Below are 23,652 nucleotides of genomic sequence, written 5' to 3' on the forward strand. Positions count from 1 at the left end.
AATGTAAACTTGGACATGGAAACTCCTTGATTATATTGTTGTAATACAAAAGAAACAAATTCAAAATTATTGATTACAGAGCAATATTAATTTGTATTAGTGTACCAGTCAATTTCACATTGATCGCGAACGAGATTCCGTTTTTCATTCTCAACGACCTCTTCGAAACAATGAAACTGAAGGAAGGCAGTGTGCGTTGTAGTCTGTTCGCTCTGTTTTTTTTTTTTTTTTTTTTTTATTAGGATCGAAAGATGTTAACGAGATTCTTGCCCTCATGCATAGGATGTAGTTTTCTACGTATCGAAAAAATCCACAGCAAAAAAAGCGACGAGGAGAAAGACCATGATCCTACGAACATTCATGATGTAGAAAATATGGTAATTCGAAGGCATGTCAAATCTGCAAGCGAGCTCCGAGATTGGGGGGTTAAATTCAAGAAGGAAAAAAGGAGTATCGAACCAACCATTCGGTTCTATTGAGGGGCTGTACGAATCATTAGAAAGAATTACACACACTACACCGAAAACACACACTAAAAAAATACACACTAAAAAAATTACACACACTACACCGATAACATACGCTAAAATTTATACACACACTACCCCGAAAACACTCACTCAAAAAATACACACACACTACACCGAAAACACTCACTCAAAAAATACACACACACTACACCGAAAACACACACTAACAAATATACACACACTACACCGAAAACACATACTAACAAATATACACACACTACCCCTCAACTATGTATTATCTTATAAAAAACCTACATAATTGATAAATTTAGGGACGTTCATTTGGTAAAATTGTAAAGAAATTACGGTATGCCAAATTTCATACCATTTAGTATTTGGTTCGATAATATAACCAAATTACCAAAAATTTATTAAAAACATATTTTTAATATATATATATATATATATATATATATATATATATATATATATATATATCTCGGTTGACGATAAAAACCTGAAATTATGGTGCTTCTCAGTTAACAATGACGGCGACTGTGATATTCTAGGGTTGATATAATGGAATTATAAAATGTAAACTAATCTACTATAACCTAAGAATTACCAGTAATTCGACAAAAGCTGTCAGCTCTCTCTTTGTCTTCTTATACTGCCGCCATGTGAAGGAGTTGAGGGTTGTGTGTGGTGCTTCCCATGGAGATCAGATGTACCCACGCCTCTGATCTCTCCGAAACAACACCGTTCTACCCTTCCACTAATAAATTAAATAAAACGCTGAAATAACAAAAGTGCGCCCACACTTATATAAGTTGGACGACGCCGTTTTATTCACGGATTTAAAAATCCGTTTATTCGGTTATTACACTACTCCTCCCTCTTTTGCAGCCATGTCTCATGGCTGAAAGGTAGGGAATTTCTTCTCCATCTCATCTGCACTTTCCCAAGTAGCCTCCTCTATAGGCAGATGAATCCACTTCACTATCAACTGCACAATAGCAGTATTTTTCTTTTTGATCATTCTTCTTTCCAAAATTCTTTCTGGCACTAAAAGGAATTGGTTGTTTTCATCAAGGGGTGGTATACTGGTAGATACCTGAGCATTTGTTCCTATGTGTTTTTTTAGCTGTGATACATGGAACACTGGATGCACCTTGCTGTCAAATGGAAGACCAAGCTCATAAGCCACTGGCCCAATTTTTTTAATAATAGGAAAGGGCCACAATACTTCGGAGTGAGCTTCCATAAGTGGTTTTTACTCAATCTCAGTTGTTTATAAGGTTTAAGTTTCAAATAAACTAACTCCCATTCTTCAAAGTTCCTCTCACTTCTGCTTTGATCAGAATAGAATTTCATCCTAGCTTGTGATTCCCCCAGTAGCTTCTTCAACTGCTGAGTAACCCTTCGGTGTTCTTCAATCCACACTTTGACTCTTTCTATTATTTTGAGCTAGTGGGGTCCATATCGCAGTTGTGGTGGCTGATACCCATACAAGGCTTCAAATGGTGTCATCTGTATAATAGAGTGGAAAATGGTGTTGTACCACCACTCAACCAATGGAATCCAAGAGCTGCATTTCTTTGACATTTGCCCACACATGCACCTCAAGTAAGATTCCAAGCATTAATTTGGTTTACCCTCTCTGTTTGTCTATCAGTCTGAGGATGGAGTACAGTGCTCAGTTGTTGTTGTACTTCTAAGGATTGCATCAACTCCTTCCAAAAGTGGCTGGTGAAGATGGGGTCTCTGTCAGAAATGATGTAGTTTGGCAGTCCATGTAGTTTATAGATCTCTTCAATGAATATTTGGGCCAGAGAAGAAGCTGTAACAGGTTGTGAAAGAGCTATGAAATGCCCATACATGGTAAACCTATCTACTACCACCCATATGCTCTCCTTCCCACGGGATTTGGACAGTTTTACAATGAAATCCATGGTAATGCAAGTCCAGGCACCCTCTGGAATTGGTAGAGATTGGAGAAGTCCTGGTGTTTTAACATTCTCGTGATTACTCAATTGGCAAATGTGGCAATTCTTAACCCAATCCTTTACTTGACTTCTGAGCCCAGGCCAGAGAAATACTCCTTGGATTCTTTGGCAAGTGTTTTGTATTCCAGAGTGCCCTCCTATACTTGTTCCATGCATGTGCTCAATCAAGTTCTTCCTCACATCTTGTTGACTTCCCACAAAAATTTTGCACTGTACTGATAAAATGATACATTAAGTGGCCTCATGGAGCAATTAGCAATTATTTCTTGTAACTCTTCATCATCATCATAACTTTGTATAACCTCTTGAATTCACATAGGTTGGATTATTGTCACTTGATTCATTCTCAGTTTCTCTTCTGGAGAGTGCATCAACTGCACTATTCTCAGTTCCCTTCTTATACTCTATGGTATAATTGAAACCCAGTAGCTTGGCTAGGTATTTATACTGCAATGGTGTAGAAAGTTTTTGCTGTAATAGGTATCTCAAGCTTTTTTGATCTGTTCTTATCACAAAAGTTCCACATATTAGATAGGCTCTCCACTTCTATACTGCCAGAAGTATTGCTAGGAACTCTTTTTCATATATGGATAATCCTAGGTTCTTAGATCCAAGTTCCTTGCTTAAATAAGCTAATGGGTGACCCTTTTGTATTGCTCCAATCCCATCATAGGAAGCATCAGTCTCAACCACAAATTTATCCTTAAAATCTGGCAATTGCAATACTGGAGTAGTAGTCATAGCTTCTTTCAGTTTCTCAAAAGCTCCTTGGGCTTCTAGATTCCAATGGAATTGTCCCTTTTTTAATTGTTGTGTCAATGGTTTGGCTATCTCCTGATACCCTCTCACAAGCTTTCTGTAATAACCTGTCAAGCCCAGAAATCCTCTAAGAGCCTTCACAGTGGTGGGGATTGGCCAGCTCTTTACACTCTCTATTTTGCTAGGATTTACCCCCACTCCTTCAGTGATAATGTGCCCCAAGTACTCCACTTGTCTTTGATCAAAATTGCACTTACTCATCTTGGCATACAATTGATTCTTCTTGAGCAGCTCCAAAACCTTCCTTACATGTTGTTGGTGAGTTTCCATATCAGGACTGTAGATGAGTATATCATCAAAGAATACCAACACAAACTCCCTCAGATGATCCTTGAAGACATCATTCATCAATGTCCTGCTCCGTACCCAAATTCGAAGATAGATGGTCTGCATTGATTGCTAAATTTGGTTTTACAGACGATCCATACCTAGCTGATCTTTACAAAAAACGCACGATCCATACCTAGCTGATCTTTACAAAAAAACGCAGTCAATGGACATAATCATTTTTTCGGGGCCAATTATTAGCTATGATGAGGAACACACAGCGTGCAGACTCAATGAATGCCTCACTAAAACAGAAAGTGCGTGCTGGTTCCACACTTACAGATTTTTTCAGACAATACCACACAGACTTCCTGAATCGGATTCGAAAAAGGTTTGACAAACTGCAGAGGGAGTCCGAGGTTCAACCAAAACAATCTGATAAAGGTTTAGTAGGCCGTCTTGACGGCCATGCCGCACTCATCTGCACCAGAGCCATTCTTAGCTCTATTTGATGATTAAATTCATGCTCTATATATTTGCTTCTGTTACAACACATTCTTAGCAACTGGATTTGTCCTACTTTAATGGTGTTATGATTTTAAAATGAACACACAAGTGAAAGCATAGCACAACTGCACAAGTATTTACATATTTTGTTTCACCTCCACATCTCTGATATACAACTGAATATCTATAATATCATGACAATCTCTCGAACTAAAATCGGTCAGCCAAGAAAGGGAATTTCTGCAGCAGCCAAGTGACTCCTCTTATTGCAACCTGAAAATATTCAAACAATACAAGGCACTAGTTACTGTATTATCTGCAGTAATTTTTAGAGGAAAAGAACTGAATTTCAGCAGAGAATTTTGAAGCAATCTCATGAATAAAACAATATAGTTCGGAGCTACTAAGGCAAAACATACCAAAGCTGTATCTCCAGGCTTGATGGCAGGTTCCACACAGTCTCTCCCATAACTGCTCCAAAAAGTTCAACATCAGTTTCGACATATGATCGATCATATAAAAATAATTCCAAATTGAAGTCTCCCACGAACAAATATACACAGCCGGTTATATAAACAAAAACGAAAAAAAAAAAAAGAAGGAAACATATGTATATAGAGGATATCTTGATTAAAAGCAGAGCATGCATCTTTGTACATTCAAATAATGTAGAAATCCAGCATTTACTCGTGCATAGGGGCAAGAAATAGTTGGTTTGTGGATCAAACGTCAAAATTTGAATTGCAAATGTCTTCTACTTTTACATTTTAAGATTCATGTTCTCTCCTACAACCAAAGCCTCGTCATTGTTTGCTCTTTTTAACTCATCTGTCAATGCCGACATCCGAATGTATGAAGATTCTATTTTCGAATGTATGAAATCATTTATCCTCAAAAAATCACATTTGGTAACTCTTGTTTGAGCATCTTCTAACATATTCCATAGCCCATATTTCATTGCAAAAGCAACAAGAAAAACTCACACTATTTGCCTCTGGCCATTGAAGACATCCAATCGATAGAAGCTGCATCCTCTGCTGAAAGGAAAAGGTTTCCCCTTCCAGTCTGCGGCATTTAAATAAACAAAATTTCAGCAACTCAGAAAAAAAAATAGGAGAAAAAGAGATGAAGTCAGTATATATACAAACCTAAGTGCCAAGTTACCCCAACAGCAGAGGCATCCTCCTCTGATATATCATCAATGGCAAACTGCAAATCTATGCTGATTGAACCGACAAACTGCTCAAAGAAATCAAGGATCGCCTGTACTCAAACGAAATTTTATTTAATTAAACTACAGTAAATCAATAACCGACGCAAATGGAGGAAAAAAAAAATCGAAGATTGTGACCTTGCGGCCAACGAAAGGGCGAGGGAAGACGAGGTCCTCGTAGACGCAATTGAGGGCAATGAGTTCCTCCACCGAAGCCAAATCGCGGCGGTTGATTCCATCATAGAACTGCGTGACGACGTTCGACGCGGATTCTAACTGGACGGTGGTGGAAGCCACCGCCGTCGGATTATTGCTCCGCCGCACCAGGCGGTTGCTACTTGTACAGTCAGCAGTGAGAAGGGGAGTAACTACTGTTTCCCTGTTCCTATGTACCCACTGACGGCCCTTACTCGAATCATCGTGGAAAGCAGTAATGGAGAAAGCTTGAGTATTGAGGTGGGGCTGATACAAGTGGAAGGTGGGAAATGAGTGGATTGTCATTTAGATGCTGCTGCTACTCTCTATTCACTATTTGGTTTTTCTACTCTCTTTATTTTCTATTATTTATATTTTATTATTGAGAACCAAATTTGTTATTAGCTTCCGACTTTAGTTCTTTTCTCAAAAGCCAAATTTTAATTTTGTCACGAATTAATCAAACATAATCACAATTGATATTTCCTTGGTTGTTTCATGAGCTTTGGTCATAATCTTATGAAACACAGTTAACCAGGGTTTCACCGAATCACGGATTAGACTTTTCACTGTAATTGTAAAAAAAAAAAAACTGAAATGGAAAACAAATAGCTATATAGATCAATCCATAAACAAAATCGCAATAACTTAAGGTGTCCGTACACAACATAAGTCGGGATCATGCAGCAAGTTCTATTGGGGGTGTAAAAATCAACGAAAACAGAAACAGGTTTACGAAAGCAAAAACATAAGAAATTCCATCACATTTAAAAGTCCTACAAATGAAAGTGAAACCAAAACTTCCAGTCCTTTGGCAGCTCTCTTAACGGTTAGCCTTGGCCACCCTCTCGATCTCGTCCTTCTTCTTGATAGCATAGCTACATTCACATAGTGAAAGTAGTTGTTAAATACACTGAATATTTCAGAAAAAAAAATTATCAAATGGTCAGTCGATTGTTGTTTTACCTGTTAGATGAGCCCTTAGCAGCATTGATGAGCTCGTCAGCAAGGCATTCAGCAATGCTCTTAACATTCCTGAAAGAGGACTCCCTAGCACCAGTTGTAATGAGATAAATGGCCTGATTCACACGGCGAAGCGGTGAGATATCAACAGCTTGACGCCTCACAACACCAGCTGAACCAATTCTGGTTGCATCTTCTCTCGGCCCACTACACCAATTCAGTCAACAGCTCAATGTTAACTAAACAGTACTAATTAAGAGCAAACGTGTGTATTAACATAAAAAGTACGCCACAGAAACTGGTTTTCATACCTGTTGATGACAGCATCAACAATGACCTGAATTGGGTTCTGGTCAGTTAGCAAGTGGATGATTTCCATGGCATGCTTGATGATGCGAACAGCCATCAACTTCTTTCCGTTGTTACGGCCGTGCATCATGAGAGAGTTGGTCAACCTTTCAACAATCGCGCACTGAGCCTTCCTGAATCTCTTGGCTTGGTACCTTCCAGCAGTGTGGGGCATGAAGATGGGGTGCTTTGAAGCAGTCGCAGTGATGTAATCTTCCACAGAGATGTCACTCACCTATACAGAACCGAGAATATAAATTTTCAGGAAAGAATATTCAGTGAGAATTTGGAATCATTTTACGAATACTGTTGTGTATAATATACTTATTCTTCACTGAACTTCAATATAAGTAACAAATCTAAACACCTCATCAAATTTTCAGCAAGATAATAAATGTTCCCATTCGATTAATACATATGAACAGCTAAACAAAAACCACATATAAAACAAGTATTAAAACACTGATACTGAATCGTATAAAATTTCATAAGCAGTAAAAACTGATAGGTAGACAATTTCAGTGGATGTGTAGCTAATCGTATAAAAACTTCATTCATAGGCAGCAAATTATGAAAGTATGCACAAAAATATAGGGAAAATACAGACTAGTCTAAACTTATTATTTCAATATTAAGTATCAATTCGAATTCATTAAGCAGCAAACAGCAATCCAATTTTATTGAACAGTATCAAATGTAGGTTAGCAGCCAATTTAAGAGTAAACGATGAAGATAAATCTCAGATTCGTATAAAAAACATATGAACACCACAAAAACACAACGACAAAAAACGTTTTGAATCGAAATAGATAAGAGAGAGAAAGTAACCTCAACGCCGTCGTATGACCAACGGTTGAAGAGCATGATTTCGCTGTGAGCCTTGTCATCGGACTGAATTGGTGCAGGCGCAGGCGCAGCAACAGCAACAGTCTCCGCTTCCATCTTGCTTCTTCAGTCTCCGCTAACTTGGAATGAATGTGCGGGGGTTTGGGGGTGGCGTTGCTCTTCTGAACTGCGGAGGTGAATAAGAAATGGGAATTGAAGAAGACGACGGTATAAATATACTCTGTAAACCCTAGGGCTGCCTCTCGCTTCCGGCTTTTTTTCTTGGACCAATTGTAGCAGGCCGGCCCATCAGAGAACCAAGCCCAAAATTTTTAATCTCAATCCAAAAATTATTCCAAATATTTTCTAGAGTATAATTCGAAATATGACTATTTAATTTATATATGGCCTCGGTTGCTTGCTTATATCAATTAGACCGGATTAAATTAGATTGATTAATCACAGTTAAACCTTTATAAATTTAATACAGTCGGGATTAGGGAAATTTTATTAATTTAGCTATTTATAAAAATTATCGAGTTAATAATTTAACACGTTTTTCCTAAGTCGGGATCGAAAGAAACTATTATTTAATCAAGGTTATTAATTTATGGAGGTTCTACTGTATCTACTAGTTTGTTAATTAATTAGTTTGTAATAATATGTTTTGTTCAAAGAATGCTAATTGTCAATAAAGTCTTTTAATTAACAAAATTAAGTTATTATTTTAAGGATAAAATTATAATTTTTCATTTTCGTAACCCCTACCAAATTAATCGGGGGAGGATGTTATCAATTTCATGAAATAGTAGAATTTAATTACGAGATTCAACTTTAATAGCGAATTTGAATAATATTGAATCCTACCAATCAAACATCTACTATTTAGTCGGTCTAACCTAGGGGTGAAAGTCGGATGGATCGGATCGGAATTAGCCTTTTCGGAAAATTTCCAAAAAATTTCGGAAGTACAAAATCAATTCCAATTCCAATTCCAAAATTTTCGGAATCTAAAAATTCATTCCAATTCCAAAAGGCCCGGAATTTTCGGAATTTCGGAAAAAAATCGGAAATCACATAAGCTTTAAAATTTCAAAACTTAGCCGAAATTTTCTAAAATGTTCATAATTTTTCGAATATAAGAGCATCCACGTCGATAAAAGTAAAACTAATAACTACTAAATTTCAGTTCAAAAAAATAAATAAAAATAAACACAACATAATGTCAAAATCCTAAAACAAAACTTATAGGTGTATTTTTCGGAAAATAAGTATTATATAATATATACTATTTAAAGGTGTATTTTTCGGAAAAAAATCGGAATTTTTCGGAATTAATTTCGGAATTAAATCGGATCGGAAATCGGAAATTCCAAATTTATTTTATATAATTCCAATTCCAATAAAAAAAACGGAAAATTTCGGAAATCGGAATTTCGGAAGTCAAAATGAAAAAAGTTGTTCCAAAATCGGAACTTTTCGGATCGGAACCGGCGGAAATTGGAAAATCCGTTCCAACTTGCACCCCTAGTCTAACCTAATAGAGCAAAGCAAGCAAACGACGCCATTACACATTGGTCTCCTTAATAAGATTTTTTTTCATAAATAAAAAAACATCGTGGGTCTATAATTAATTTGGCTTTGAACGTTTGAGTGTATAATAATCAATCGGATTATTAGCTGAATTCAAGTCAAGAACTCAAAAAATATACATTTCATCTGCAAAAAGACTTGCTGCTTCCTTAAATCCTTGTCTGATTCTTGTTAAAAACCTAGAAGACAAAGGATGGAACTGGCAAAACATGCCCAATGTATCCATCCACCTTTTACCAGAAAATGTACTGTACATGATAATCTTCACTGAAACCACAGCATATAGTCTTCTTAATGCTGTCTACATACTGACAATATATATTCAAACAGTACGCATGATGTTCACAACACTTGATAATTTATAACAAAATGAAAGCAACCAGGTGGCATGTTATCATTGATTCTCGCGAAATCTCCAGATTATGATTACACCCAAAAAGATTAGCAGTGTCAAAGTAACCATTTACATGAGGATTAGCAGCTCAACAACAACTTCAAACAATTGCACAAGTTGTTTATCTTCATTAGAAGATGTTTGCAAATCCAAAAAAACTGGCAAAGAAAAGAAGATTAAAACTGTAAATCTGCTGCATGTTGCTCGTATATCATTGTTTTTTTCTTCAAAATTGTGATGGTGGATCAAGAACTAGAACTAAAATTCAAAATTACATAAACGTCACGCACGATAATTGATCACAAACTTGGAGTGCAAGCTTTCCAAATCCCTAGCTAGATTTGTGCTCCCACTCCTCCTAATCCGCTTCACGATTTTTAAATAAATGCTGAAATTCGGCTTTAGACCCTTCTCCATCATCTCAACAAGTATGTTCTTTGCACTCATAATATCACCTTTTTCCCAGTAAAGGTTTGCCATTAAGCTGTACATCATATTGCTTGAGGTCTTATAGATAACACTGAAATCAACAACATACTTGTGTGCTGCTTCGTATTTTTCCGCAGCGAATAGAGTCTTGACAATGCAAGCATGAGTTGATATCCGAGGCTCAATTCCTTGACTCGTCATTTCGTCGAGTAGGTGGTGTACTTCATCCATCTCACCGAATCTACAAACAAAGTTGATAAGAATCTCAAATGTTATTTCATCTCGAGGGATACCGATTTCTTTCATTTCGTCGAGCAGTGCGGAAGCTTTATCCATCCTACCATTCTTCCATAAACTGCCAAGAAGGTAGTTATATATGGTGGTATTAGGCACACAGTTGGCATTTCCCATCTCTCTGATTATACTGTGTGCATCTTCTATAAGACCACTCCTGCATTTTTCACGGATCAAAATGCAATAATACGCATTTTTGCTCTCCGTGATTTTTATGACATACTTGGCCATTTCGAAAAGGTCCAATTTACAGAACATCTCAACTAATGCACATACACCAGAACTGCGAAATGAACCCCCAATCTTGTTCAATAAATCAACCACTCTCGTAGCGGATTCTCTCAGTGAAGAATTTTCAGGAGCCAAAACGGGTAGAAATGCAAAGGCCTCGTAAGTGAGACATATCTTTTCAGAACTGAACTTCTTGAACCATACTGAAATGTTTTCATAATCATCTAATCTTCCAAAGTTATCGATTATCAGACTGCAAATGTGTGCATTCTTGTGCAGCTGAGGTTTATTGCTCCAAATCCACTCAACGAGCCTCAATCCAGATATTCTCCGAGAATTCAAAACCTCGAAAATTTCAGTGATTGAGTAAACAGACAAATTTGAATGAAGCATACTCAACCTAGACTCCAAATCAGCTCCATTGTTTCTAAGGATATCAACAATTTCCAAAACGAATTTCTGGGGAAATTTGTTCCTCTTCTCAAACTTCTGTTGGTCGGAACAGATATTAGCCACACTCCGAACTTCATTCTCCATAACAGGACTAGAAGTAAAAGTCTCATCGGAGGATGCGATAGTGAAACATCTTCCAAAACGAAGACGCTCAGAATTAGAACATCTGTAATGAGATTCGCGCTTCAACAAAGTCGATGAATCGAAATAATGTAGAACCGAATGCGTCGAAGAACGGATTTTCGAAGGAAGGCCGGATTGGAAATAGCATAAAGATTGTCTTTTGCAGCGTGAATTTGATTCAATTTTGTCGATTGACGAGTTAATTTGAAAACGATTGTTGATAGGTAAAACCCCAGACGAGGATTTGCATAAAGAAGAGATTGTGCTGAGTGAATTTGAAAGCAGAGGAGTGTATATGTCGGGGTTTAGGGTTTTAGGGGAGAGGGAAGAAAGAGGAGTGAAGTTTAAGCAGTACCTGAAGAAATATAGTGTCGTCGTTGTATATGAGTAATTGGAGATTCTCATAATAGCTCAGTTCTCATCTCTGCAAATCTTTCTCCTTTTTCTTACTTCTTCTGGTGATGTTTGATATTGGCGGCATCTGCAAAAGTGTGGCGACACTGTTATATATACAGAGCATATCTTAGGAGGTTCACACTGTTATTCAAATATAAAAAAAAAAACCCCAAATTCAAGAAAAATGCCACCATTGCAAAAATATATAATTCGTTACAAGGTGATGTATTCTTCAATTTATCTATCTTACATAGGATCTGCAAACGAATTGAATCAAGAAAAGTTCATGTTTGTTCAAGTTTGTTTATATTTCTATCAAATTTTTAAAGCTGAGTTTGAACTTAATTTGATAAGCAACAAGCCGAGCTCGAATGGATTTTAAGCGAAAGTTCGAGTAACTTTATTTTTTTTATGCATATTTTATCATTTTTTAAATAATTGAGCTCACTTCATAACTCGTAGAACTAAAATACATATTCAAATTTGGTTCGTTACGTTTACAAATGAAGCAACGAGCTTTTAACGAACGATATAGGATGAATAGTTTGGCACTCCATATATATTTCTCAAATTCATATATTATTTACTTAATTAGTTGCATTGTCACAGATTTTTGTATGATACTGTGATTCAGGGGCAGAATACTTGTGATATATAAGTATGTTAAAAGAAAAAAAGAGAGGAATATGCCTCTGGCTCATTTACAAAATCTTGAAATAGTTCACAACCAGTTCATTTCCAGTTAACAAGCAATTACCCCTTCATAAACCTCGAAATTCGAAAAAGAAGAAAAAAACCCTAGTTACAGATCCAGTGCAATAAATCCCAATATTTTGGTAACAGCACCATAATGAGTTCTCTTTCTTTATTTCAATTCTCCATTTTTTGTTGTGATGCGCGGCGAATTCCTGGAATCTGCAACATAAATTTCAAACGATGAAAGAAACGAGGAAGAAAATGGCAATATGGTAAATCTTGTCGGATGAAGCAATAAAACAATACATACTAACCTCAACTCCATGAGGGCCTATTCTATTGCGAGAAACAAAATTGAGAACCAGATTAGCAAATTCATCAGGTACATCCTCCTGTAATTATCAGTTACGTCAATATCGATGTATGTAGGCCACAATATCAAATAGACAACGAAAATTTGGTTTCTAGGGGAAAAATAAGACGAAACTAGACCTGAATGGCATGGCCTGTATGTCTGACAACCACCATTTGGAACTTCCCTTGCATTTGACCTATGGTGAGAGTTCTGTAACAAGTAGAGGAATACCACTTATGGACTCAACGATTCATGCTTTCACTCGTATTATTATCTTGCCGTATGGTATGTCAAATAATATTAAACATATGTTTGCATACTTCAGCTTAAAAGTTCAATAAGATTTTTCATGAAATAAGAAAGAATAAGACTTGGGGGGTGGGGTGCAGTTCCAAAGGAGTAACCTGTCTAGTCGATCAGTCCCTGCCAAAAGCAAGAGTTTTGGTACAGGACTTGACAAAAACTTTTCTGAAAGGCCTTCATACCTGAAACAAATAGTTGCTGATTTTATGTCGTCTCTAACCAAATTAAGAGAATTTCATGAATATGAATGCAGAGAAAATGAACAAGTTGCAAAATAAAGGTTTAATTGATTATCTTAAATGATTTGCTGGTCATTACATGGAAAATTAGCATACAGAGGAGAATGATTTATACCAGCCTCTCCAATACTGCTCAGTTTCTTCCAGTCTAGCTCGGTGGGCATAACTGCAATTCCCAGATAAGTAGTGCATGTTAAGTGGAGTAGCAAATGAAAACAAGTATACTGCTTGGTAGGCTTCTAATGATGATTATTAGGTGCGCGGACCAAGAGGAGATACAAAGCACAAACCAGCATTTCAATAGGAAAAAAACGAACAAACATAAATGTGATTAGCTTACCACTTTCTTGAATCATCATATATTAATGTGCTGGGAATAGAGACACAAGCAGATTCAATGTTTCTCAAAGAGCCTCCTTTGACACTCCATTCAATCTATCACACGTATAAATGCATAATCATTGTTACTAAAGCTTAAGGTTAAGAATAAGCTTAATACTCATTATGCATGTCGAATTTATTTACCGCTTTCTCAATGGTCGAGAAATGCTGCACTCGATTTGATAAAATCTTCTGCATATGGATCAATGAAGCCATTGCTGTTCCCTGAAATTTCATACAACTTTCATGTGACTTTTATTATGACTGGGTATCATATCAAAAATATTGTGGGCATTAACACAAACCTCAACAACATCCACGACAATTAAGCCAGCCAAGCTAGGAAGCACCTTCTTTGCAGCGACATGCACAGCAACTGAGCCTCCCATACTGCATTACACTGATAAATGATCATACATGGCAAAAGGATACAGGCAGCAGATGCTTTAACAATCAATGACTAATGATATAATGCTCAACATTTCATGAAAGAAAGTTGTGGATTTAAATTCGAGAAACTTGGAAAAAAATACAATTAACGAATAATCGTGTAAAATAGACAGCTTATTTAGACTGAAGTTTGTTGGTAGAAATAGAATGTTCACAATTCTCCTACAAATGTTCTGTTTCCCTAGAATCAAAGGTTTAGGGCTTTGATTATACGAGAAATATGATGCATAACATTTGAATTATATCATAGATGAAGAACCTGTGGCCGACAAGCACAATTGCTGGAGGGGAATCCGCATACATCGTCTTCAAAACAGCCAGTACATCGTTGCAGAGAGTCTGATTATTGTTGAACATTTTAGAACATGAACTGGTGGCTATCGAGAAAGACTCCTAATCTTACAAAAAGGAATTGTGAATTCGAAATACATCACTTTCCACTCTGGCTGCTCTCATAAGCACATACCTCAATAGATAGATCGAGATCATTCTCAGTGAATGACTTCCCATGTCCCCGGAAATCCAGGGCTACTAGCCGAGCTTTTTCTTTTATTTTACTTGCTGACAGAGCAAATGATAGCCTGGAGAAAGTGATCAAATACAATAAACAGTTTAGATGCAACAATGAACTCTGCAAGAAAGAGTATATGCTTTTCTGAAGTCCAACTTCCCAGTAACTCGTGAAATCTTTTACTTGCATTGATTTTCATTTGAGAGCTCAACGACTGCGACTGCTAATAACTTGTATATATCTAGAAAAAATTACTTCAATGATAATTATTCAACTTAATTCAATTCATCCAAAATAATGGTACTTATTCAAAGAACAAATCTAGGGACATTTACAATCTAACTCCATATTCTGTATATAACTTCCCATAATCTACATTATTAAATATTTTCTTCAACATAACGCAGATTAGGTAAAGGCATAAACCTCAACAAGCTAAAGAAAATGATAAAAAGCTTGAGTAGTCAATGTCAATATGGCCTTACAAAATTCACAAGAAACAAATTCTAATTCCACGCAAATAGGAGAATATCTCTGGCGGCAGATAATTCAGTTTCTATGAGCAGATAATATTTAAAAATAAATAAACGCCAGCTTATAACAAATATAAGTACATGTTGCAACCTCAAACAATTGGAGAGTATCCTCTATTTAATAGAAATATCAAAGGCTATTTGGTTGCCGCTGAATACTGAAAAAGGCAAACATGCATTGTTCAGTTTATAGTAAACATTGTGTCACTTTTACTTATACTCCCTTCTATTAGATCTCAGAAGCAAACATTTACACGTCATAGCTCGAGACATCTATTCGTGCAAAGGTGCAAAGAAGCATGTTTCTAACATAAATTATGTTGTTCAGTATCCAGAAGGACAGCCTACCCTGAATAACCCCCACCATGCAGACAGAAAACAACTGGACCCTCAGTTCCAGCCTTATAGATGTGAAAAACCTGAATCAGAAAGTAAATAAGGAAGCTCTAAGGCTTGGAAAAATGATAAGTGCACTGATAAATCAATTGAAAAGATGATGCTACTCACATTATCTGAGCCCGGGATGGAAACATCATCTTCTTGGTCAAAGTAGCTAGACCATTCTAAAGGTACATATTTTTGTGATGAAAACCTAAAACGAGAAACACAGAGAAGAAAACCTTTTCAGGAAGAACAAGAATACGCAAAGATTTGAAAAAATCAAAAGACGATAAATAAGCAAACATCAATATAAAGTACACATGGGAAGAACCTTTACAAATCAAGCTCACACAGAAAGAGAAAGATAAGGCCAAAAACACATCATGGAATTAATGTGACTATTACATTGTTGGAATTAGTGTAACCAGATTCCAGATTTAGCACTGAATACATTTGCCGAAAAAAGAAGTAGATAGTAATACTGTAAAGCTGTAAGTTTTGACTTTATCAAATTTATTAACCTAATTATTTATTTTCTTTTCCTCGGCCAGTATCCACAAATTCAACCACCCTCTTGCTTTATAGAATGAAAATTTCAGCCCGTGATTGTGCTTGAATTGATACAATTCAATAATTTTCCTCTGACTAAGAGTTTGATACACTGGACATAAAATTCAGACTTGATTCAGAATTCCGAATTAATGATCAAATATTAACGAAAAAACAAATTTGATACTACGCTCAGCCATTCCCCTCTATCCATTACAGCATCTAACTGCCATTTCTCTATAACCTTTTCATTCAATAACTGATGACAGATACATGATCATTAGAACTAGATAATGTACCGTAATTGAGTATAAAATGTGGAATCTTAAAGGCGAAAATTACGTTAATAAGCTTACAATTGAATAGCTTGAATTGACAACATAACAAAAAATAGATGAAAATATGCACTATAATATAACAAACTGATTGGAGAATTAAAAAAACGCAGGAAATGATCCAGCACTTACTGAATTGGAGGACGATCAGGTTTAACGGAAAAGGCAGATGGTAATTTGCTGATATTCGCCGGTGCAGGGACGCCATTTTGAGATTCCTCTTCCGGAAGCGAGGTTAGGTTAGATGAATTCTCCATTTCCGATCACTGGCAAAATCTGCCTACAAGTGTTGTTTGCTAGATGGTTATGCTGATTTGTTGTTAGCTTGATTTGGAGCTGCTTTTCGGGTCGAGCAAATATTACGGGCCTTGGATTTGGGTCAGGGATCCGGACTAAGCCCAGATTAAATAAATATATTATTAAAAATAAATAGGCCCAACTGAATATTCTGCAAAAGATCTGGGCTTCAGAGATTAAAAGACAGGCCCAACTATATATATATTTTTTTTAATAGCGGGGCATCGAGAAATGTGGCGGTCAATCATTTGTTTACTAGATAAGGCAAGAAGCGAAGGAAATATAATGAAGTTGTCATTATTCAAATTCAGTCCAATTATGGACAAAAACAATAATAATAATGTTATCAATGGTTCAGGAGATCGAAGACTATTTAATAGAGATCAGACACATTAAAAAAAAAAAAGAAGATCAAAAATGGTAATTAATAAAACGATGAGGGGACACAGGTATCGGAATCAATGTGGCGTAGATCTTGAGGTCCATGTGCATACTAATTATTTAACCAATTTAAAATTGAAAATGCTTGTGTCGAGGAGGTGTCACATCATTTGCATAGATAATATATAAATAGCCAAATAATTTTATTTCAATCTTCAACTTATATGTAAGTACTAAGTATATTTGTTTGTTAATTGGAGTATATATATATATATGCACACATATACGTGTGCATGTATGTATGAGTATGTTAACTATAAGTTATAGGGTAGACCGGCCAGGTCAAACATCGTTATGCTACAGACTCCAGTTTCCAAAATGAAAGGTAGGTTTCATTTACGTAATTGGGAACTGAGACTAGCTTAATCAAGAAAACGTGATCAATGAAATTAATATACTACTCCATAAATTAAAGCATTACAATTTGCAATACAAGAAACCCTAGATACATTTGAAAGACAACAATAGAACGAATAAACTAAAAGTAGTGATTAATCACAAAGCTTGAGGGATTGATTATCATTATTATTATTATTATTATTATTATAAAAAACAAGCTAAGGAAAACGTGGGATTAAGACAAAAGTAAGGGGTAATTAATAATAAACAATGATGATGTGTAAATTTATTTATTTATTGGTGTGGTCGTCTTTCTAATTAATTGCATATCAATGATATTTATTACTGTTGCTGCTGGAGTGGAGGATTCTTCAAAACAACCCTTTGTAGATGGTCAACAATGTCCTTTACTGTGCCCCGGAATTCGCTCTGCGTCTGCACGTTTTTTATTAATTAATTAATTTTATTACAATATATAATACTCCAATGCCCATCTAACATCCATATACAGTAAATTAAATAGTAATTTCCCAAAAGATAAAACGGTGAAACACATACGTATATAGAAGATCTGCATATATACAACAAACAAACAATTATATATCATAATTATTCAACCACAAACTAGCTACATATTAGTACGTAGTTTCATATTGTATGTCTTAATAATTTCAGTAATAGTAGTTTCATAAATGTTTTAATTACTGACTCAATTAATTAAATAGAAACTAGAGTAATAAATAAATAAAATAATAATAATAAAGTACCTCAGCAAGAAGGGTGATATCAAGAGCAGCTGCTGATCCACCAAAGGGCATCATTCTCATGTCTAATAGAGTGAGATGCATCTTTTCCATTTCACATGAAATTAATGGCATTAATCCCTTTTCTTTCTTGCAGCTTATTTTTATCAGCACTTTCCTTTCCGATATTCTCGCTTTTATTTCTGGAACTTCCACTATGTTGTTGTTTTCATCATCATCATCATCATCAATGGATCGTCTCTCCGTATTATACGAACAATTGTGTGTTAATTTTGATGCTTCAATTGAACTTCTCTTCGCCTGTTCTTCCTCGAGGATGGCCACTCGTTCTTCAAGGGCTTTCAAGTAGTTGGCTGCATCTTCAAGTAGAGATGCCTTGTCCAACTTATAATCATCATCATATAACAATTAGTCAATTAATCTTCAAGTAGGATTTAACAAGTAGTTCTTATATATATATATATATATATATATATATATATATATATATATATATATATATATAATGGTAAGTTAATTAAAATGATCAACAAAGTAAAAGTAGCAAGTAATGTAGAATAAATTAATATTGTATTATATTATAAACTGTACGTAGCACCTAGCTACCTTCTTGAGTCCAGGTAAAATTTTGGAAAGAGAGATGAAAAGTTGTCTTAGATGCTCCCTGTGTTTCCTCTCGGACATGAGATGCTCGTGGGCTTGAGACGGTGTTCTTGTTGTTGTTGTTGTTGAATCATGCTTATTAGCCGCCGCGACCGAAGAAGATGAGAAATCTATGATTTGTGAGGATAGATCATGAGTACTATTAGTCACCACCACCTCCGGAGTAGTAGTACTAGTACTACTACTGTTAAGGATGTCTGAATTAGCTGCAGGAAAATACGAGTTGTTTCCGAAAGAAAACATGTGTGGAGCAGGAGCAGGAGCAGAAGCAGAAGCTGAAGAAGATTCCCAGATAATAGGGCTCGTAATAAGCTGCTTCATGACACAACCATCATCGTCGGAAGTTTGGGGTTCACTACTACTACTACTAGTGTTGGATGAGATCATCAACGGTGATGAGTAGATCTCCGATAAAATAGGATTCAGATCAAACAATATCTCTTCATCCAGCAATAGATCATCATATTCTTCCATTTTCTTCGTAGCCACCATATACATACATACACTGGAAAATCGTATCTACCTATATATATATGGATATAAGGTAAGGAAAAATTAAAGAGAGTTTAGATCTTCACATTAATTAATTAATTAATTGAATATATAGGACATAATATCACACACACACACACACACACTTTTACACGCAGACACACAAATGATATATGCTAATGAATGCACACAAGAACCCTTGATTAATTATATTAGGTTTCAGAAATTATATGTTTCAATTTATTACTGCGCAGTTACGTTGTTGATCTATCTATGATCAATACATAAAATTTCCTTCCACTGTTTGAAATATCGTCCTCTCTTTCTTACTTTTAATTCTTAAAAACAAATCATTTGTTCAAGAATTAATTTTGTCGAGCTTGCAGGTTAATTAATTTACTGTCTTTAAAAAAAAATGAGAAATAATTTAGCTCAGATCCAAAAACTGTGAACTACTCGCTCACTTTTCCATTTTGCAAATATAGAATTCTATGCATCATCACATATATAGATATATAGAGACACACACACACACACACACACACATATAGTAGTTGCGTCTCTTACGAACATTCAATCAGACACAGACAATGGAATTAAGTTTACCTCGTAAGTAACTAGACAAGTTTATTTTGTCTTGCTGTTGTTGATCTGATATCGTTCTAGATCTCTCTAGATCGATAGTACTGTTGTGCACAGGAGAGATGGATGGAATCCAGCAACAGGTAATTGAAGAGGAAAAGTGGAATAGAATGAGGGATGTATATATAGAATTAAATCCTGATCAGAATTTAGTAAAAATTTTGTCGTCGACGATAATATATGGTCGGAAGGTGAATTATTATTTGGTGTAGACGAATAGACTTGGAAAACTTGTACCCTACTTAATTAATTACGTATATACCCACGTGTGAATACCCTATTTACACTGTACAAATGGAGGCGCTCTACTCGTATGATACGACGTCGTAAGTCAAACTACACCTTTTTTTTTTTTTTTTTCTTTTCTTCCCATACATTATAATGCTTTTTAGATACATGATTGTAGATATAGAATTAAAAAAAGAGTTTTAACCGTGATGATTGACGTATGAAAATGTATTTTAAAGTGAAAGCAGCAAATACTATAAAATCAGCTTTTTGTTTCTGGCTTTTCATGATTGAGATGATATACATGATTTACGCACAGAAACATAAAATATATATAAAATCATGTCAATAGTTCAAGAAACAAAACAAAAATAAAAATAAACGTTCAGATAAGTAAATTACCCCTGATCATGATGGTGTATTATAATAAATAAATAAATAATGCGTCAGATGATTGTTAGACATAGTTGGCATAGTTTGTTTATTTATTAATAAGTTGGTTAATTCATATAATATTGTGCAACTTGGTGATATATATATATATATATATATATATATATATATATATATATATATATATATATATATATATATATATATATATATATATATATATATATATATTAGAGGTGCTAGTGTTGCTGTCATTTGTTGCAATAGTAATTAAATATGTAATGGACAACTAAATTAAATGCCACATTTAATATGAGGAAGCTGTTGGTAACAGCATACTTTGTATTAGTATTTATTTTCAAATAATATCATTTGTCCTATTTGCTCAAATAATATTTATAAAAACTAACCCATAAGACAGAGCAAATTTGGGGTCAAGTCAAATAAAATATGGTACAACTTGCCCCATTCGTATAGCAGAATCTATCATATATATATTCCTAGGCAAATCATTCTGTAGACATATGGGCTAATTAAATGAAAATTATGTTGCAATTAGATGTCATGATCCATACTGGGGATCGTATGATTAGTATCAAGTTGACTTGGGAAAAGACAAATGTACAGATTTAACCCGAAAAATCGAACTTCCGGAGAAACATCATATTTCATCAAAGTTTTAGTCAGTGTTCATTCATTCATGCATCTCCATCACAGAATATCGGATCTACCCGATTCAAATTGGATGAGACAGGAGCTCAAAGGCTACAAATTTAGTATTTTTCTGTTTTGCCAAATTCATTCAAACTGAAACAGGGTCAAATCCACATTTGAAGTCGATACGATACCAATAAAATTAAAACGATATTTAGCACTTCCGATGTAAATACTATCAAAAGACCTCCATCTTCACTAAACAATACATAAATAAACAAAAACACAGACCACATCAAGTCTTATTCAATCATTCAAAGTTCAAAACTGCAGAAAGCAGATTCGTTGCACCGAACTGCATAGAATTCGAACTCGGATTTAGGGTTTCAAACAAAAGTAGAAAAACCGCCTCCAACGCACTTAAAATTAAAGTTTATTTAAAAAAAAAATTAAAAGAGGTCAGTGCAGACTGCGCATAATTCCATGCAAGTAACCACCGCTCATAACAAGCGATACAATGGAGACAACACCAGCCGGGAAGATCTTTCCGGAATTCTTGAAACGCGAGCCCATCACTCCCAGAAGAGAAGCAGACAGAACGAGGCCGACAGAAGATGCCAAGACAGGGTTCGAAGGAAGCGCAGTGTAAACATAGATCAACAACGATGCAGATAATCCACCAGCAATCAGTGATTTCTTGCTTCCACCTTTCAGAAAACCCATCAAGCCACCAATTCCAACCAAGGCTGCATAACCGAGCGTGAGTTTCTGAGACATTGACATGCCTGCCTTCTTCTCGTGGCCCCCACTTTCATCGTCCTTGTCATCATTACCACCATCACCGCCGCCGCCGCCTCCACCGCCGCCGTTGCCACTTCCTCCACCAAAATTGTCGTCGGAACCACCAGAGTCTGGCAGTATGTCAATGCCTCCACCGGCTGAATCGACGGTGAAAGTGGTTGGCACCTTAGAGTCTGAAACAACACCGGTTATAGTCTTGAAGGATTTTTGTTTTCTGGCGGCGTAAGCAGGATTTTTCACTGATAAGAAACACATTGGTGGAATTACGGCCAGTGATGCCTGGCTGCGACCGACAAAATGTCCTCGCCTAGAAGTGCAGAGTCGAGACTGAGGTAATAGCAGCAAAGACGACTGTGAAAATGCCATTAGGTCTCCCATACTTGCTGATGTAGGTCTAGTTTTCAATATATATCTAGCTGGAGAAGAAGTTATTTAATGTTCAGGAAGTTGGTTATCAGGTTTTGTAGATTTTGCAAACTCAACGAAAATCAAACGTCCATCCACTATCTGCAGTTGCACACACCAGCGAAAGAATCAGGATAAGTAGAACTCACAAACAAACATTTACGGTAGATTTCTTTGATTCTCTATTATTTACTGTAGATAAGTTGAACACACAAGTCACAAAGAATTGATTCAAGTGAAAGACTTGAGATTTCTTTAATTCTCTATTATGTGAGATAACATGGAGTAACAAAGCTAGCTTAGCAAATAGTGGAGATCAACAAAAATTAAAGGAATGTGTTAAAAAGGAAATCCTTCTTACAATAAACTCAGTGGACTATATTACCACATCACACCGAAAACGACGCGTGTAATAATAAAACATATATATTGCAATCTATAACACTAACTTACCAAAGAATCTAGACATACACACGAAAGTGACGGAGCACCAATATAGAAGTGAAAAAGGGAAATTCGTAGAAAGATAAACACGTTCAATGAGAATTACACATCAGGTAAAAAACAATGCTTAGTGAGAGGTATTACCCTGCAATTCATAGACTTCAAAGCATTTTGAGCATCTATTTCCGAAGAGAATTTGACAAAACCAAAACCTTTAGGTCGTTGAGTCCTCGGGTCTTTGATAAGCCTTACTGCAGAAGTTATATTCGAAGCATAATTATAACCATCCGAAAAAGAATATACCGAAAAAACAGCAACAGAAACCACAAGACTGATTATTTGGATAGAACTTGACGCCTACAACAAAAAATTACCTTCTTCAATTGAACCAAATGGCGAGAATAGCTTCTCTAACTTTGTAGTTGTAGTGTAAAAAGACAACCCTAATGCCAAAACAATGTTAATCAAACAATTTCACTGAAATACATATAAAAAAAAAAGACAGTAAAACGGAGAAGCAGAGCAGAATCTCATGAGAAGGTATAAATTAGATACCAAACATTTCAAATCGAAGGAAATGAATAATACTTACTGTTTATAAATAGAACGGAAGCAACTCTTTTAGCCATTTGAGTTGAAAACATCCATCGGAGGATTGGATTAGCCTAGAATTAAGCCAACAAGCTGAAGATTCGATTCAACCTCTTTCAAGAACTTCAATTGATGAGAACCCAGAGAGCTGATGAGCGTGGGCCGTTGAATTTGGGTAGCTAGGGTTTTGTTAGGTGGAAAGAAACCAATTTTGCAATTTGGTCCAGAAGTTCCATATA

At 35.7% G+C, this 23,652-nt stretch overlaps 7 protein-coding genes across 7 annotated transcripts; all 7 read right to left on the reverse strand.

The window, feature by feature from the left end:
• Positions 1-4,158: 4,158 nt before the first annotated feature.
• LOC105974317 (Nuclear transport factor 2 (NTF2) family protein) lies at positions 4,159-5,845 on the reverse strand. The gene is made up of 5 exons (XM_012999393.2): positions 5,421-5,845; positions 5,218-5,332; positions 5,053-5,134; positions 4,489-4,540; positions 4,159-4,342 (listed from the first exon to the last, which is right to left on the reverse strand). The coding sequence occupies exons 1-5, from the start codon at positions 5,781-5,783 to the stop codon at positions 4,280-4,282; spliced, it is 675 nt and encodes a 224-aa protein (XP_012854847.2). The 5' UTR covers positions 5,784-5,845; the 3' UTR covers positions 4,159-4,279.
• Positions 5,846-6,094: 249 nt separating this feature from the next.
• LOC105974318 (small ribosomal subunit protein uS7) lies at positions 6,095-7,894 on the reverse strand. Its single transcript, XM_012999394.2, has 4 exons — positions 7,617-7,894; positions 6,752-7,023; positions 6,444-6,647; positions 6,095-6,355 (listed from the first exon to the last, which is right to left on the reverse strand). The coding sequence occupies exons 1-4, from the start codon at positions 7,728-7,730 to the stop codon at positions 6,301-6,303; spliced, it is 645 nt and encodes a 214-aa protein (XP_012854848.1). The 5' UTR covers positions 7,731-7,894; the 3' UTR covers positions 6,095-6,300.
• Positions 7,895-9,702: 1,808 nt separating this feature from the next.
• LOC148772013 (uncharacterized) lies at positions 9,703-11,683 on the reverse strand. Its single transcript, XM_088815962.1, has one exon. It carries the CDS (start codon positions 11,533-11,535, stop codon positions 9,883-9,885), a length of 1,653 nt encoding a protein of 550 aa, XP_088672088.1. The 5' UTR covers positions 11,536-11,683; the 3' UTR covers positions 9,703-9,882.
• Positions 11,684-12,155: 472 nt separating this feature from the next.
• On the reverse strand, positions 12,156-16,718 carry LOC105974462 (esterase/lipase/thioesterase family protein). The gene is made up of 13 exons (XM_012999569.2): positions 16,392-16,718; positions 15,502-15,586; positions 15,343-15,413; positions 14,417-14,531; positions 14,210-14,289; positions 13,806-13,890; positions 13,645-13,725; positions 13,460-13,554; positions 13,235-13,285; positions 12,982-13,062; positions 12,715-12,787; positions 12,537-12,614; positions 12,156-12,441 (listed from the first exon to the last, which is right to left on the reverse strand). Exons 1-13 carry the CDS (start codon positions 16,514-16,516, stop codon positions 12,397-12,399), a joined length of 1,065 nt encoding a protein of 354 aa, XP_012855023.1. The 5' UTR covers positions 16,517-16,718; the 3' UTR covers positions 12,156-12,396.
• Positions 16,719-17,381: 663 nt separating this feature from the next.
• LOC105974176 (transcription factor bHLH25) lies at positions 17,382-20,043 on the reverse strand. Its single transcript, XM_012999245.2, has 4 exons — positions 19,862-20,043; positions 18,707-19,286; positions 18,104-18,484; positions 17,382-17,771 (listed from the first exon to the last, which is right to left on the reverse strand). Exons 2-4 carry the CDS (start codon positions 19,259-19,261, stop codon positions 17,679-17,681), a joined length of 1,029 nt encoding a protein of 342 aa, XP_012854699.2. The 5' UTR covers positions 19,262-19,286; positions 19,862-20,043; the 3' UTR covers positions 17,382-17,678.
• A 1,570-nt stretch (positions 20,044-21,613) lies between these two features.
• LOC105974424 (uncharacterized) lies at positions 21,614-22,351 on the reverse strand. Its single transcript, XM_012999525.2, has one exon. It carries the CDS (start codon positions 22,349-22,351, stop codon positions 21,632-21,634), a length of 720 nt encoding a protein of 239 aa, XP_012854979.2. The 3' UTR covers positions 21,614-21,631.
• On the reverse strand, positions 21,614-23,560 carry LOC105974426 (small RNA-binding protein 11, chloroplastic-like). The gene is made up of 4 exons (XM_012999526.2): positions 23,415-23,560; positions 23,197-23,265; positions 22,967-23,073; positions 21,614-22,480 (listed from the first exon to the last, which is right to left on the reverse strand). The coding sequence occupies exons 1-4, from the start codon at positions 23,464-23,466 to the stop codon at positions 22,406-22,408; spliced, it is 303 nt and encodes a 100-aa protein (XP_012854980.2). The 5' UTR covers positions 23,467-23,560; the 3' UTR covers positions 21,614-22,405.
• Between the last annotated feature and the right edge of the window lie 92 nt (positions 23,561-23,652).

This window comes from Erythranthe guttata, chromosome 3 (assembly GCF_056151865.1).
Source record: "Erythranthe guttata isolate IM_541 chromosome 3, IM_541, whole genome shotgun sequence".
Taxonomy (NCBI): Eukaryota; Viridiplantae; Streptophyta; class Magnoliopsida; order Lamiales; family Phrymaceae; genus Erythranthe; species Erythranthe guttata.